This window comes from Canis aureus, chromosome 23, assembly GCF_053574225.1.
Source record: "Canis aureus isolate CA01 chromosome 23, VMU_Caureus_v.1.0, whole genome shotgun sequence".
Classification (NCBI taxonomy): Eukaryota; Metazoa; Chordata; class Mammalia; order Carnivora; family Canidae; genus Canis; species Canis aureus.
The window spans coordinates 30091892-30109018 of record NC_135633.1 but is presented as its reverse complement, the minus strand read 5'-3'; the positions used below and the strand labels follow the sequence as shown (position 1 = coordinate 30109018).

General features: G+C 37.8%; 1 protein-coding gene across 18 annotated transcripts in view; it reads left to right on the top strand.

Annotated features, from left to right (window-relative positions):
• GDPD4 (glycerophosphodiester phosphodiesterase domain containing 4) overlaps positions 1-17127 on the top strand; it is a 118996-nt gene that overhangs the window by 73005 nt on the left and 28864 nt on the right. For 15 of the 18 annotated variants that reach the window (XR_013362281.1, XR_013362280.1, XR_013362278.1 and 12 more), the window contains 3 exons: positions 8867-9014; positions 13376-13458; positions 14198-14247. Coding sequence is in view for 4 of the 18 variants with exons in the window: in XM_077867151.1 (XP_077723277.1) it covers positions 8867-9014; positions 13376-13458; positions 14198-14247 (281 nt within the window). In the remaining 14 variants the exon portion in view is untranslated. The remainder of the gene's footprint in view (positions 1-8866; positions 9015-13375; positions 13459-14197; positions 14248-17127) is intronic. The other 3 variants (XM_077867153.1, XM_077867154.1, XM_077867152.1) reach the window with 2 other exon arrangements.

The window sequence follows — 17127 nt, the reverse complement described above, 5'->3', positions numbered from 1 at the left end:
ATGCTCCACTGTTGGATGTGTAAATATTTATAACTGTTATATCCTCTTGTTGAATTAATTTCTTTATTATCATGTAGTACAGTTCTTTGTTTCTTCTTATAATTTGTGTTTTAAAGTCCATTTTGTCTGATATAAGTGTTGCTACCCTGGCCTTTTAATTTTTTTTTCACTTCTATTTGCATGGAACAAGTTTTTCCATCCATTCACTTTCAGTCTGTATGTGTTTTCAGGCCTGAAGTGAATCTCCTGTAGGCATCATAAGATTTGGTCTTGTCTTTTTTAGCCATTCTGTCACCTTATGTATTTTGATTAGATTATTTAGTCCATTTACATTTAAAGTAATTACTGATATATATGTAGTTATTGCCATCTTATTGTTTGTTTTATGGTTATTTTTGTAGTTCTTCTCTGTTCCTTTTTTCTTCCTTTGCTCTCTTCCCTGTACTTTGATGGCTTTCTTTTGTGATACGTTAGATTATTTTCTCTCTCTAATTTTTGTGTATCTATCACAGGTTTTTTTTATTTGTGTTTATCATTGAGTTTATATATAAACACGTAGCTGTCTACATTAAGTTTATGGTGACTTAAGTTTGAACACATTCTAAAAAGCACTAATTTTTACTTCCCCTCCCCATTTTATCCATATGATGTCATGTTTTATATCTTTTTATTTTGTGTATATTTAATATACAAAATTTTTATAGATATGATTCATTTTACTACTCTTGTTATTTAACCTCTATTACTGTCTTTATAAGTGATTAATCTATGAGCTTTAATTTATGGTTGCTTTTACCTGTGAACTTTTTCCCTTTCATAATTTTCTTCTAATTATAGCCTTTTCTTTTTACTTAAAAAATTCTCCTTAACCTTTATCATAAATCTGGATTAGTGGTAATGAACTCCTTCAACTTTTTTATATCTGAGAAACACTTTGTTTCTCTTTGTCATTATTTTTTGCTATTTTTCTTTTTTTTCTTTTTAAAGTAGGCTCCATGCTCAATGTGGGGCTTAAACTAACGACCTGGAGATTGAAAGTCACTTGCTTTACTGATTGAGCCAGCCAGGCACTCTGCCATTTTACTTTATATGCTTTGGTGTGGACCTCCTTGGGTTTATCTTTTTAAGACTTTCTGTGCTACCTGGACCTGGATGTGTTTCCTTCCCTAGATTAGGGAAGTTTTCGGTTATCTTTTCTTTATATAATTTTTCTGCTTTCTCTTTTTCTTTTCCTTCTGGGATCCCTGTAATGTAAATGTTGTTACACTTGATGTCACTGACTTCCCTTAACCTAGTTTTATTTATTTATTTTATTCTTTTTTCTTTTTGCTGTTCAGCTTGGTTGATTTCCATTACCCTGTCTTCCAGATTGCTGACCCCTTCTTTGGCCTCTAATCTGCTAGTATATTTTTTATTTTGGTTATTGGATTCTTCAGCTCTGACTGGTTATTTTCTGTAGTTTCTATCTTTTTGTTGAAGTTCTCAATAAGTTCTCCACTCTTTTCTCACGTTTATGGAGTATCTCTGTGAATATTACTTGGAATTCTTTATCAGGCATATTGCTTATCTCCATTTCTTTTAGCTCTTTTACTGTGATTTTGACTTTTTGTTTCCTATGGGACATGTTACTCTGTCTTTTCATTTCTTCTCTCTGTGTTCATTTCTATGTATTAGGTTTAGCAGTTATATCTGCTGGTCTTGAATATGGTGGCCTTTTGTAGTCCTATACTGCCTTCTGGCACAATCCCCTCTGGTTACCAGAACCAGGTGCTCTGGGAGTGTCCCCTGTGTTGGCTGCATGCACCCTCCTATTGTAGCTGAACTGTGATTGCCTTCAACCCGGCTGGCTGTGATGACCTGCTTTGCTTGCTGTGGATACACTAGGCAGGGTTTGGTCTCCACATTATTGAGAGATCTACCCGCAGCAGCCACTGGCTTGTTGGTGTATGGGGCCTAGCTGTCTGCAGTTAGCCTCTCTGCCACAGCTGTAGGCATACCAAAAGGCAGTGCTTGCTCCCTGTTCTAAGAGGCCTAGCTGCAAGGACTATGGGCACCCTGGTGTGTGTGTGGGGGGGGTTATTTTTCCACTTCCCCAGAGCAGGAGTCACTTTGGAGTGGACTGGTCCAGCTGGGGCAGACTTCAGAGTGTGGTGGGCAGCAGCCACTTTGGAGGGACTCTTGCATCTGAGTTGGATGAGGTAGTTCTGCAGGGGAACACCATGGCAGGACATGTGGTACTACTAGCAAGATAGATAGTGTTAGCGCTGGCTGTCTAGGCTGGGGAAGTGAAAGGCAAATGCTGTCTGCCAGTACTTTTGTTCCCTGAGAAATTTCCTGTAGATTCTTGCTCCTCCTATACATATTCTAAGAAGGGTCAATGAATCTCCTTCACATATGCTTTACAAACTGCTGCTTTTGTGCTGTTTTTTAGTCTAATTATTTGGTATGCTGGTTCTTTATGCTCAGAGACTCAGTTTCCTGTCACTCCCAGCTCTCCCAGAATTAAGTCTCATGGATTCTTAAAGCTCACAGAGTTAAACCCTGCTGATTATTAAAGTTCTTGGAGTTAAGCCCTGCCAATTTTCAAAGCCAGACATTATCTTCCAGTGTGGGTCCCCCTGCCAGGGATGCCTGTGGTGGAGTCTGATACTCTTGCTTCTCTGTGCTTGTGATATGCCTCCCGTTTGTAGTTAGTCACAGCAGGAATTTGGTTCTAAGAAAAGTCTCTGTCCCTCCCTACCATTTTTACCATTTTCAGTGTGGCCTTCTCTCTATGCTTAGCTATGGCAGATGTGTTTTGCCAGTCTTCAGGTCATTTACAGTTAGTCACATAGAATGTTGCTGTTATCTCTGTGTGTCCCTGGGACAAGATGAGTTCGAGATCTTCCTACTCTCATCTTTCTGAAACAAGTAGTAATTCTATTTTTAATATTTTTGAAGAACTGTCATGCTGTTTTCCATAGCAGCTGAACTAGCATTGCACAAAAGTTCCAGTTTTCCATATTCTCCATATCATTATTTTCTGTTTTTTTGATGTAGCCATCCTAATGGTTCTTTAAATGTTTGGTGAAATTCACCAGTGAAATCATTGGGTCTAGGACTTTCTTTGTTGGGATATTTTTAGTGATGATTCAGTCTCCTTACTCATTATAGATCCATTCACATCTTCTAATTCTTCATGATTCAGTCTTGGTAGGTTCTGTGTTCTTAGGAATTTATCCATTTTATCTAGGTTATCAAATTTGTTGATGTACATCTGTTCATAGTACTGAAAGTTCATAGTACTTTCTTATCATTCTTTTAATCTCTATAAAATTGGTAGTAATATCCTTTCACTTCTGATTTCTGTAATTTGAATCTTTTTTTTCTTATTAGTCCATTAAGCTAAAGGTTTATTAATTTTGTTGATTTTATTCAAGGAATTAACTTTTGATTTCATTGATTTTCCCTATAGGTCTTCTTTTCTCTAATTTATGTATGCTGTCATCTTTATTGTATTCTTTCTTTTACTATGTTGGGTCAATTTACTCTCTAGGTCCTTGAGATATAAAAATAGGTCGTTGATTTGAGATTTTTCTTGTTTTTGTTAAAAGATTTTATTTATTTATTTGAGAGAGAGAGCCTGAATGGTGGGGAGGGACATAGGGAAAGGGAGAAACAGACCCCCTCACTCAGCAGGGAGCCCAATGTAGAACTTGATCCTAGGACCACAAGATCATGACCTAAGCTGAAGGTAGCTGCTGAAGCAACTGAGCCACCCAGGCACTCTGAGATTTTTCTTGTTTTTTAAATATAAGCAAATTTAGCTATAAATTTCCCCTTTAGCACCACTTTTGCTGCATCCCATGAATTTTCCCATGTTGTGATTTTGTTTCCATTAATCTCTAAGTATTTTCTAATTTCCCTTGTTGATTGTTTAAAAGTATGTGGTTTAATTTTTCACAAATATGTGAATTTTTCAGTTTTATGTTACTGACTTCTAGCTTCATCCTCATGTGGTTAGAAGATACTTTGTATGATAACTATCTTTTAAAATGTATTGTGACTTTATCTGTGACCTAACATATTGGTCTATCCTGTAAAATGTCCTGTGTGCCCTCAAGAATAATGTTTGTATGCTGTTATTGTTAAGTATTCTGTATATGTCTATTAGATATAGTTAGTTTCTTGTGTTGATTAAGTCATCCATTTCCTTACTTATCTTTGATCTGGTTGTTCTATCCATTGTTAATAGAGTATTGACGTATCAAACTATTACTATACATCTGTCTGTTTCTCCCTTCAATTCCATCAAGTTTTGCTGTACACATTTTCTTGGTCTGTCATTAGGTGCATAAATGTTTATAATTGTTATATTTTCTTGCCATATTGAACCATTTATTAATGTATGTGTCTTTCCTTGCCTCTTGTTACCATTTTTGATATAAGTCTATTTTGTCTGATATCTGTATAGCCACCTCTGCTGATTTGGGTTACTATTTGTACAGAATATCTTTTTTCCATTCTTCATTTGTAATCTGTCTGTCTTTGAATCTAAAATGAGTTTCTTGAAGAGAGCATATAGTTGGGTCATTCTGCCAATGTCTGTTGTAGAGTTTAATCCATTTACATTTTTTTTAAGATTTTTATTTATTTATTCATGAGAGACACACAGAGAGAGAGAGAGGCAGAGACACAGGCAGAGGGAGAAGCAGGCTCCACAAAGGGAGCCCAACATCTCCGGTCTCCAGGATTACACCTTGGGCCGAAGGCTGCGCTAAACTGCCAAGCCCAAATCCATTTACATTTAAAATAACTACTGAGAAGAAGGGACTTAGGTCATTTTGTGACTTGGGTCATTTCTGTAAATATTTATTTTGTATCTGTCATCTCTTACTGTTATTTCTATAATGCCTTTATAACTTTTTTGTCCCTTATTTCCTGTAGTATTGTTTTATGTATATGTGTTTAGTTGATTTTTTTGTAGTGAAATGTTTAAATCCTTTTCTTATTTCTTTTTGGATATATTCCATACCTATTTTCTTTGTGGTTACCATGGAAATTATATTTAACATCCTAGGGGATCCCTTGGTGGCTCAGCCGTTTGGCACCTGCCTTTGGCCCGGGGCGTGATGCTGGAGTCCCGGGATCGGGGGCCCGTGTCGGGCTCCCTGCATGGAGCCTGCTTTTCCCTCTGCCTGTGTCTCTGCCTCTCTCTCTCTCTCTCTCTCTCTCTCTCTCTATCATGAATAAATAAATAAAATCTAAAAAAAAATCCTAAATCCATAAGATTCTAATATGAATTTATACCAGCTTAATTTTAGTAACATACAAAAACTCTGCTTCTTTACAATTTCTTTCCTACCTCATCTGGTTGTTGATATCAGAAAATTACATCTTTGTATGTGGTGTACTCCAGAACGTAAGCTAGTAATTCTTTTAAACTCATTAGTCTCTTAATTTACATAGGAAACTATGTGTGGAATTATAAACCGAAATTACAGGGATACTGTCTTGCAGACTAATTGTTTTTTCTTTAGATATATTAGTCTTTCAAATTATTCTTACAATAATACTAACTTTTATGGTTGCCCATTTATTTTTATTGAGATCTTTCTCCATACAGCTGTGAATTACTCTCTAGTACTCAATCCTTTCACCTTGCAGGACTCCTTTGGGCTTCTCTTAAAGGGCAGGTTTAGTGGCCATGAACTCCCTCAGTTTATCTGGGAATACCTTAATTTTCCCCTTCACTATTCAAGGACAGCTTTTTGGTTTGTTTGTTTGTTTGTTTGTTTGCGATAGTAGTCTTGGTTTTTGTGTGTGTGTGTGTGTGTTTTAAAGATTTATTTATTTATTTATTTATTTATTTATTTATTTATTTATTTATGATAGACACACACAGAGAGAGAGAGAGAGAGAGAAAGGCAGAGACACAGAAGGAGGGAGAAGCAGGCTCCATGCCGGGAGCCTGACATGGGACTCGATCCCGGGACTCCAGGATCGCGCCCTGGGCCAAAGGCAGGCGCCAAACTGCTGAGCCACCCACGGATCCCCAGTAGTCTTGGTTTATATATTTTTTTTCTCTTAACATTTGGAATATGTGGGCCCATTGCTTCCTGGACTCTAAAGTTGCTGATGTGAAATCTGGGGATAACTTCATTGAGGGTTCCTTGGATCTGACAAGTTGCTTTTGTTTTAGTGCTTTCAGGATTCTTTCTTTGTCTTTGCCTTTTGAAAATTTGATTATAGTGTGTCTCACTGTGTGTCTCTTTGAGTTCATCATATTTGTAGTTCTTTGAATGTTATAAATACTAGTCCCTTGTTGGAACTGTGTTTTGCAAATATTTTGTCCTAGTCTATGGCTAGTCTGTAGTATCCTCTTAAGGGGGTCTTCCACAGAGCAAAAGTTTTTTAATTTTTTTTTTTTAATTCTTCCCAAGGCTCAAGTCTTTTGTTTTGTTTTTTTAAGATTTTTATTTATTTATTTGAGAGGTTGGGTAGAGCACAGAGGGAGAGTGAGAGGAAGAAGCAGACTCCCCACCAAGCAGGGAGCCCAATGTGAGGGCTCAATTCCAGGACCCCAGGATCATGACCTGAGCCAAAAGCAAATGCTTAACCAACCGAGTCATCCAGGCACCCCCAAAAAGTTTTTAATTTTGATGAAGCCTAGCATATCAGTTTTCCCTTTTATGAGTCATGTTTTTAGCTCAAGTCTAAGAGCTCTTTGTCTAACCCTTAGATCTCAAAAATTTTCTTTCATAGTATTTCCCTGAAAGTGAGTTTTACATATCTTATATATTTTATGTAGTTTTATATATTTAAGTCTGTGTGGTATATCTCAAGGTACTTGTTTTTTTGTGTTTTTTTGTGTTTTTTTTTTTTTTTTTGGTCTCTGCCTGTCCAATTGTTCTGTCACCATTTGTTGGAAAAACTGTCCTTATTCCATTGAATTGCTTCTGCACCTTTGTAAAAAAAAAAAAAAAAAAAAAAAAATCATTTAGGCATATTTGTGTGGGTTTGTTTCTGGGTTTTAAATTATGTTCCATTAAAAATAAATAAATAAATAAATAAATTATATTCCATTGAACTGTGTGCTTCTCTCTTCTCTAATATTACACGTTCTTGATTACTGTAGCTTGATTACTAATAAACCTTAATATTAGGTAGACTGACCCCCTTTCACTTTATTCTCCTTTTTCAGGATTGATTTATTTTGGGGCTGTGTCTTTCCATATAATTTTGTTTTATTTTTAAATATTTATTTAAAGAGATGGGAGGAGTGCAGGGGAGGGGCAGAGAGATAGGGAACAGCAGACTCCTTGCTGAGCAGGGAGCCTGACTCGGGGCTCAAACCCAGGACCCTGGAATCATGACCTGAGCCGGAGGCAAAAACTTAACCAGCTGAGCCACCCAGGTGCCTCTCCATATAATTTTAGAATCAATTGACCTGGTTGTACAAAACACTGGGATTTTGATAGGAGTTGCATTAAGACTATAGATCAGTTTCAAAATTAACTGATCTTTTTAAAGATGATAATTAACATCTTTATAGCATTGAGTCTTCCAGTCTATGAACACATTGTCTATTTTTAAAAAAATATTCTTTGATTACTTTCATCAGTACTTTGTAGTTTTCAGCTTATAGATTTTGCACTTGTTTTGTTGAGTTTATACCACAGTATTTTATTTTCTTTGTTAATTGTTAACGATATTGTGTTTTTGATAGTTTCTATGTATTCATTAGTAATATATGTAAATGTGATTGATTTTTGTGTATTGGTTTCAAAAGTATAAGTAGCTTTTACTACTATTTCCTTATTCCTATTTTTTTATTTATCTGTGGGTAATTTGTAGAATTATCTTAGAGATAATTCTAACATACTGGATAATTGCAAACACTCCTGCAAAGGCAGTGCTATATAGTTTATAGTTATACATTGAGCCTAACAATTTGCCAGGTTAGAGTATGATAGAGCTGGAATTCAAACCCAAGCTTGTACAGAGCTGTTTAAAAAAATTTTTGAAGGCATTTACATGATGTATTTTGTAAGAAATTTATTTTTTATTTTTTAGTTTTTGTAAGAAATTTAATTCCTGAAAATGACAACTTGACTAGACTTGCTAAGGATTTCAATACTTATTTTCTTCTTTTCTCTATAGAGAATGTACAAGTGTCTGCTGATATGTTGTGCATTGGGAAACGTTTGGTTTCATTGTCCCTACTCAGTGCTTGTAAATAAATTTTATATTTGAAATTTAAGTATTTACCAGATTGGTATTCATTTATTCATTCCTTCATTTATCATTTATGAGGGCAGGTATTATGCTAGGTACTAGATATGCAGAGATGAATAATACACAGTCTCTACTTTTAATTTGATTATAGTCAAATAAAGAAGACTAATAAGAAAGCAGATAAATTTAGTAGAGGGTGTTAAGTGCTCTGATGAAAGTATGTGTAGTTGCTACACAATAGTGTCCTGGAGCTGGTTCATGCCAGCACATGGGAGTCATTTATTAAATATTCAGAAGCTTTGCAGATCTGTTTGACCAGTGGTAGCTTAAAATTGGCTAAGGTAGAAGTATTTACACCATAGAAATTGGCAAATGCTACAAATAGTGCTTTGTCTTTTTTTCCTACTTTCTTTTTTTTTCCTCCTCAGGACATCTACTTTACTAACATATCATGTTGGTTAGGTATTAAATCCAGTCCTTTACCTCATTGCAACATAAACCCATTCTGCATTATCATAAGTTGTCACAGGACCAGCTGCTTCTAGTGATTTAAGCAGCGGCCTCTTCCAAACCTGGTGGTTTGTTATCCTTTTAGATGAGGAAAGTGAGATTAAGTCTAAATTCCCTGTGGATTCTGTTTTTATTCCAGAGATTATAAAGCAGCTAACATCACAATCAATTTATACATCGTCAATGAACCTTGGCTCTACTCACTGGCCTGGTGCTCCAGGATTCATTCAGTGACCACAGACAACATTCAGATCCTGAGGCAGATAAATCACCCTTACTTCTTCATGGTGAGCTGGTTGTCCAGATTGTTCTTTTCAAGTCTGGTATAGTAGGAATGAAAGTCCTTTATCCCACCCCTACATTGTCCACTGTGCAGACCCCCTGGGGAGCTACTTAATAGCAGAGACCTCTGTGATATTGGAAATAAGGCATTCTTTTCCCTTCTCTCACCCACATCCTTCTGTGATTTGCAGAGAGAAATTAATATTGTTATAATAACTGCCATTTATTGAGTCTTCACAATATGTTTTTCATGCACTATATAATTTGACCCTCTCAGTTACACATTCTTATTATCCCCATGAAGAAAGTGAAATTTGAGGATATTAAGATTCTTGGACATAGTCATATGATGCCACATTCAGAATGAGGTTTGACTCCAGAGTTTTGTTACGGTAGCCCCACCTTCCTAGACGCATGGCAATGATGACAATGACTGGGTTGTGTGGAGAAAACCAAGTATATTTGACTCCAAAGTGAAAACTGTGTGTCCTGAACAAAATGCTTTTGAAAAGAAGAGTCAGTCTCAGGGCCTGAGCTCAGTGTGAAGTGTGATTGAGATTCTCCCTCTCCTTCTGCTCCTCCCCCAACTTGCATCCTCTCTCTCAAAATAGGTAAATAAAATTTTTAAAAAGGAAAAGAGAGAGCTAGTGTCCAGCCACCTAACTTGATTGCCCTCCTATCCCTGATACTGCTTATTGTCAAAGGTTTAGGGACCTGAACACTTGGGTTATAATCACAGCTAAACTCCTATAATTTGTTATCTGTGGAAGCAGCCCTGGATAACCAGTTAACTGCTACCAAGCTCTTATCTGTTAAAGTAGCTTGACTGAGCTGGACACAATAGTGTACAACAGAAATGAGCTTAATTTCTCTTCATTGTTTAAACTGCTCTGTGAGTTAGCCTTTCCCTGCTCCTGAATGAAATCCTACTCAGGTCCCATAACTTTTCTAGTCACTTTTAGGTAATTTTAAAATTTCACTTCCTAGTCACCAAAGAGCCTCAATTCAGAGAAGTGTCTAGTTGAGAGTAAAAACCCAAACTCCAAGCTGTCTTAAAAAGGTATGCAGTTAAGCAGAGAAGCCCAAATGAGAAGCATAAATTTCAGTTGCCTTCACCATCCCTCTGGGCATCACTAGCCCTTGTTTAGAGTCAGGACCAGGGCGTCACTAGCCCTTGCTTAGGGTCAGGACCAGGAGAAAAAGAATCAGGGTCAGGACACAGTCTCATAGAGCCAGTACTACATTGAGGTCTGGTGGCAGTGTAAAATTACTGATACCTTTGTTCTCAGTGGCTTGGGTAACTTTCTGGGGATGACCTTGAAGAAAACCTTGAATGGCAGGTCCCTTGGCTAGGTGAAGCCTTTCTATTTGTCTGTCCTCATATAATTTTCCTTTCCTTCCCTGATATTTTTATAACATTTTGTTTTTAAAAATTGATTACAAAGTAAGCCTGTTCATTATATGAAATTCAGTCATTATAAAAATACATAAATCTGAAAGCAACACACCACTCCATAATCCTGTCCCCTAAATCAGTAATGTATCAGAGTTGTCCCTTTGTATATATTAAATGAAGCTTTATTAAATCTTTTTATTTTAATACTTGGATTGATACTATTTGAATTGACAATAAATTCATGTGATTCAAAATTCAAAGAGTACAAAAGGATATAAAGTTTAAAAAGAAACTTTTTTCTATATGTGGCTTTGGCTTTTTTAAAGACTCCAATGTCACTTTGTTCAGGAAAGTGGGACCAGTATCACCTGAGTTTTCTCAAACAGCTCACACTCTGGAGTTAGAATATGCAGTTTTAAGTCTTGGCACTACCACACTTGGAAACATTAGTTAGCTTGTCTGTGCCTCTTTTTGTTTATTAGGAAATTGAGGATAATGATAGTACAACAGAATTACTTTTAATCCATCACGATCTACTCTGATCATTGGTCTGTTAATTGAAGAGGTTAAAGTGGGGAATTATAAATGTATGTGTGTGTGTGCATGTGTGTATTTACAGTCTGTCAGCTTTTACTACTTAAAAAAAAAAACACCTCAAGTGTAGTTCCTTAAGACAAATATTTATTTGTCACATTTTTTGTTATGGCTAAGTGGTCCTCTGGTCTGAGCCAGCTTGGTGTAGGAGTAGGATGAGTGCATCCATATGTCTCAGGTCTTACCTGGAATGCCTGGGATCTTTCTTCATGTGATCACTCATCCTCAAGGAGGCCAGCTTGAGCATGTTCAACTGGTGGCTGTGGGTTCCCAGCAATAAGAAAGGTCAAGCCCCAGTGCACATACAGTTTTTAAGGCTTTCCTGGTGTGTAGTCTGTGAGCCAAAGACAATTACATGGCCAAGTCCAGAATCAAGGTAGGGTAGGGGAGAAATAGATTTCATTTATTGATGGAGAGGAACAGCAAAGTCACACTATATACATTCCTACATTTTGGGTGAAATATTGTCGTTTTTGTAAATGATCTGTCACATACATACCTCATACATTTTAATTTAGAATATTCATTTACTTTGTAACACAAAGTTTTTGAGGTTACTTCAGTGGGTGGAATTCTATATTACATTTGCTTATTTAAACACCCAAATGAACCAGCTATGATTTCTAAGTTTTGTTTCCTTAAAGCAGAACAAGAACATAAAATCACTGAAAGAAGCTGTCTGAATGAGGGATTCACCCAGATTTTCATAATGCTCTTATCCCAATCTCTTAACAGTGTTTCACTCATACTTCATTCCGTTGTAGTTTAATAACCTGTTCTGTCTTCACTGAGATTTTCAAAGCATTGGCTTAGTTTTCTTGAAAATGGCATATCACTTAGATTTATAGAGTTGAGTAACATTTAATTACACTGCACAGTTATAATAAGTACACTGTTCTAAGCCATTTAGGGAGGAAGAATGACTGATTCTTAGTAAATGGACAGCTCACCTGATGGGAAACCTGGAGTAGACCAAGCTATTAGTCACTCTTTCCCAGAGGGGATTAAGAGCCTGGGTTTAGGGGTGCCTGGGTGGCTCAGTCAGTTAAGCATCTGCCTTTGGCTCAGGTCATGATCCCCGCCAGGGTCCTGGGATTGAGCCCTGCCCAATGGGTTCCCTGCCCAAGGGAGTCTGCTTCTCTCTGCCCTTCTGCCCCTCTCCCTGCTCATTCTCTCTCTCTCTCTCTCTCTCTCAAGTAAATAAATACATGTCTTTTTTTTTAAGGGTTTTAGTGGAAATTATTTAAGGACTTCTACTATACATGCTTAGTGGGCTGTTGTGAGGATGATATGTGAAAACACCCTTAAAGTGCTTCGAATGCTTCCTTAGCTCTTGTGGCTGCTCATTAATTATTAATTGTTGTCATCATGACTGTTATTGTTGTTATTATTGTTATTATGGTTATTATTCAGTTCACAGAACGACCTTAGGATAGGGTGAGGAAAGGTTCAAGAAAAAGTAAAAAGTGTCACCCTCAGGGGCATCATCAAGTAAAATTGGTCAGGGAGCAATGAGGTGAAAAGGGAGGATCAAATCAAGTAATTATAAAACTCAAATTAAGAGGACCAGGAGATGGAGCTCTGGGAAATGGGTGATTCAGGCAAAGAGCATGGAGAAGGCAATCTGTTAGTTAAGGAGGAGTTATAATTTCAACATGCTTATTTGAAGCATGATGATTTTTTAAAAGATTTTATTTATTTATTCATGAGAGACAGAGAGAGAAGCAGGCTCTCTGCAAGGTGTCCAATGCAGGACTTGACCCTGGATCCTGGAATCACGCCCTGAGCCGAAGGCAGATGCTCAGCCACTGAGCCACCCAGGTGTCCGTGAAGCATGATGATTTAGAAGAAAAATTCCTGGATGCTGGTTCACAGACAAGTTGCTTCAGCATTACCAGGGAAGCTTATTCAAAATGCAGAAATTCTAATTCCTGAGGGATTTAGTGAGACCTGTGACCTTGTATTACTGAAAGCTGCCCAGGTAGATTTGGATGTCCAGCCAGGTTTGGGAAGCCATACTATGGAAACATGGAGCAGTGGAACTCAAGAAACTTGGGCTATAGTCTAGGGCCCAGATTAGCCTTGCTATGTGACTTCTCTGGGACTCGTCTGTCTTTGAGGGTTAAGGGGAATGAAGGTTATGAAGTGTTCTGTCCCTTGTAGAGTCCCCTGCACATATAAGGGGTGATTGTTAGGTTATGAGCAGGTACACACTGTGTTTGAGACCACATCAGAGTTCTTCCATCTGCTTTGCCTGCCCCGTCTCCCCCTGCTCTTCCCTCAGCCCTGGCAGGAGAGCAAAGGACTTGGCTTTTGTGAGCTAAAAATCCCTTCCAACTGTAGTCTTTTAAAATTGTTTTGTTTTCTGTTTTGCAGACACCAGGTTACTATATGTTCATGTGGCTTTTCATGGATAGTGTTTCTGCGGTTCTCATTGTTACCATATTTTATTTTCATTGGTAAGCCTATATTTGTAATTTTAAATGAATATTTCCCAAGATTAAAGTGTAAGTGGTTCTTATGGAAAGTTCAGAAAAAATGCTTAGACTCTTCCTGTAATCCCACATGGCAAACTCTCAGGAAGACAGGGTTTAAAATCTCATTACTTCTCATGCTGCTTGTACCTCCTCACGTCCTTTCTATTCAACACAGAACAATATTCTAAGAATAAGGACTCTCACTTAAGCCTAGTCAAATCCTGTTACTACAGATTCATTGTGGACCAGTTGTAAAAGGACAAAGCTTGAAGGTTGTACAGAACAAGTGCCTCATCTTCCTGCTTCCATGAAACAAAGCAAGTTCACAAACTGGGAAGCCTGGGCTTTAGTCCTGGCTTTGTCTTTTAGTAGCTGGGGGACCCTGGAAAATCACCGCCTCTTTCTAGGCTATGGGCTTATTATTTGTCCAAAAAGATGACATTTAGAATCCTGCAAGGCAGATGTTATGGATTGCAGGATTCAAGGTGGGAAAGGGAACACCCAGGTAGAAGAATTTTAGGTAGAGGAGACCATAGTTGTTTAGGCCTCATCACACCCATCATTTCATCATTTGTGAGTTATTCTTTAAAGAGGAAAATATAAACCCTGTACTTAAGTGAGAATTTGACTGGATGGTGTTTCTTTTCTGACCACTGCCTTGGATTATTGTCTTTTTTTGGAAGAGATCTATGAGGCTCATGGATAGTCTCTTTCCTTCCAGGTGGAGAGAGAGGAAAAAAGAAATGTTCGATAATGCCAGCATTTACACAGGTAAAGTCAGAGGTCTACCCTGATCCTATCTCTTCATCCCTACCCACTGCCTCCAGGACATGGAGCCTGCTTTTCATGCTTCTGAGAAGAGCTGAGGGAGTCTGGGGAAAATCAGGGAGAAGTTGAGAATTGTCAGCTGGAGAGTCCTTGACATAGGCTTCATTTTGGACTTTCTCAAATGTTGGCAGTGAGACCTCTTGAAGATTTTGAGCATGGGTGTTTATTTGTTCACTTGTTCATATCTTAATTCATCACATAGTTAGTTATTGAGTACCCTCTTTGTGCCAGGCACTCTAAGAAAGACTGAAAATAATTGAAAGCTATCATTTAGGGTGGCCCAAGAGAGAGGGGGCCTGGCCCCCAAAGAGCAGCAAGGAAGGAGGCAAAAGTAGACAGTTGATGCCATTGAGCTAGGCACCAAGGTCCAGCTACCAAAGTAGCTGTCATGCCCAGTAGAGCTCTATGGGGTGATGTATGTTGGAGGGTGGAGGGAGAAAACTGCAGAGATCCTGAAAGACTTTACTAGAGTCTAGGCTCTGCACATAAGCAATGAAGAGATGGCAAATGAGCTTCTTCAAGGGAGCAATATGTTTAGAATTCTGTGTATAACAGAGTAACATTATTTAGCAGAGTAACTCAGGGGCTGAGGAAGTGAGATAGGCCCAGTAAAGGGAAGGAGAGCTGGATTTTATTTTTCAGGAGGCTGTGGGGATAATCACACGGTGAGTGACTAGTTGGGAAGCCTGTGCAATGTCAAAGGAAAACCAATTATGAGGCAAAGGACTGAGCAATACTTGATAGATTTCTTCCACAGCTCCTGGAGCCTTAGGTAAAGTTGGTACCATCATAGAATCATGAATTAATGTAATTTCTTGTTGATAGTGGTGAAGATCCTGAAATGCCATGCACCAACTGGCAGAGGGTTGAACTGATAAAATACTTAAGTGTTGCAGGAATGGATCCATAGGAACCATGAAAAAAATAAGTACAGAAATATGAATAAATTAAATGGAGAGCAATAGTCTTGCATACTATGAAACTGAAGGTTCAGACTAAGCTCACTCAAATCTCACAGAGCAGAAAGATCTCAAGTAACTCTGTGTTATATGGATTTTAAAGATTGCTTTACTGGCTGTTAAGAAGTCTGAAGGCTTTAGCCTTATGATTTTCAGTAGTTGTATTAGTAAACCAAAGCTGCTATAACTGAATACCACAGTTTAGATAGCTTAGACAACAGAGATTTATAATCTCTGTTCTAGATGCAGAAAGTCCAAGACCAATCAATGTGTCAGCAGGTTTGGTTTCTTCTAAGGCCTCTCCCATTGGCTTGCAAATGGCCACTTTCTTGCTGTTTCCTCATATAGCATTTCCTCTGTGCATACACACATACCAGCGCCTCTCAGTGTGTTTAGATTTTCTTTTCTCCAATTAGATTGTATTAGGTCTCATTTTAAGCACTTTTTTAAAGGCCTTATTTCCATGTCTAGTCAGATGTGAAGTACTGGGGGTTGGCCCTTCAGCATGTGAACTTGGGGGGCCCAAAATTCAGCCCATAATAGTAATAGAGCCAGGAAATGAGAAAACAAACAAACAAACATGGAAATGGTGATGAAAGTATGTATAGGAGAAGTTTTGAAGGAAAATTCAAAGAAGTGTATAAATAACGGATGAAGGAAAAAGTACTTGGTTAACTTGACCACACCTATCCACTATGTTGAAATGATGAGAAAATAAGATAAATAGAAAATGAATTAAGAATTTTTCCTGTTTTTTTTTTTTAAAGATTTTTTAGTTGCCTGTTACAGAAACCAGTTTTGCCTGATCTAAGCAGAAAGAAAATGTATTAAAAGGCTGTTTGAGTGCCCCTAAGAGATATCTAGAAGGTACAGGACCAAGTTTAGAATCAGGGAAGGAACAAGGAAGACTGAAGCTAAAACCACAGCCCAGATCCATTGAGACTCGAGAATAGAGCCTCAGACACTAAGCACAGTGTCACTCACATCTTGCGCCACAACAGCCTCCAGGATGGGCAAGTACTGCTGCAGCTGCTGCTGCCACCATAAGGCATTCATCAACTTTCTAGCTTTAGGATGTATTTTTCAGCACTGTAAAGTAATCAGTCCTTTGTCTTCTGCCTTGTTTAGTTTCTTATGGAAAGTCTTGCAAAAAAAAAAAATGCCCATTTTATCTGTTGTTCTACTTGTAACATGTCCTTTTTTTCTCTAGCTGCTTTTTAAGATTGTTCCTTTTGTTACTGGTCTTCAGTAATTTGATTATGGTTTACCTTGGATATGTGTGTGTGTGTGTGCATGTGTGTATCCTGCTTAGGGTTTGCTGAACTCTTAGATCAGTCAGTATAATTTTCATCAAATTGGATAAATTTTTAGTCTTCATTTTTTCAAATATTTCCTGTTCCTACCCTCTTCTGAGATTCCAATTACATGGATATTAGAAAGTTCAATACTATCCCATAGGTTGCTGAGACTCTGTTCATTGTTATTTTTGTACTATTTAATTTCTGTGCTTCATCTTGAGTAGACTCTATTTCTGTAGTAGTTTTTTATTGCTGTGTAACAAATTATTATAAACTTAGCAGCTTAAAATAATACAGATTTATCATCTCACAATTTCTATGGGCCATAGGTTCAGGCATGGGTTAACCAGGTCTTCTACTTAAGAGTCTCACCAGGCTGGGTCACCTGGGTAGCTCAGTTGGTTGAGTATCCAACTCTTGGTTTCAGTTTGGGTTGTGATCTTGGGATTATAGGTTCAAGCCCCATGTTGGGCTCCATGTTCAGCATGGAGTCTGCTTGGGATTTCTCCCTCTCCCTCCCTTGCTCTCTCTTGCATCTGTTCTCTCTCTCTCTCTCTCTCTCTCTC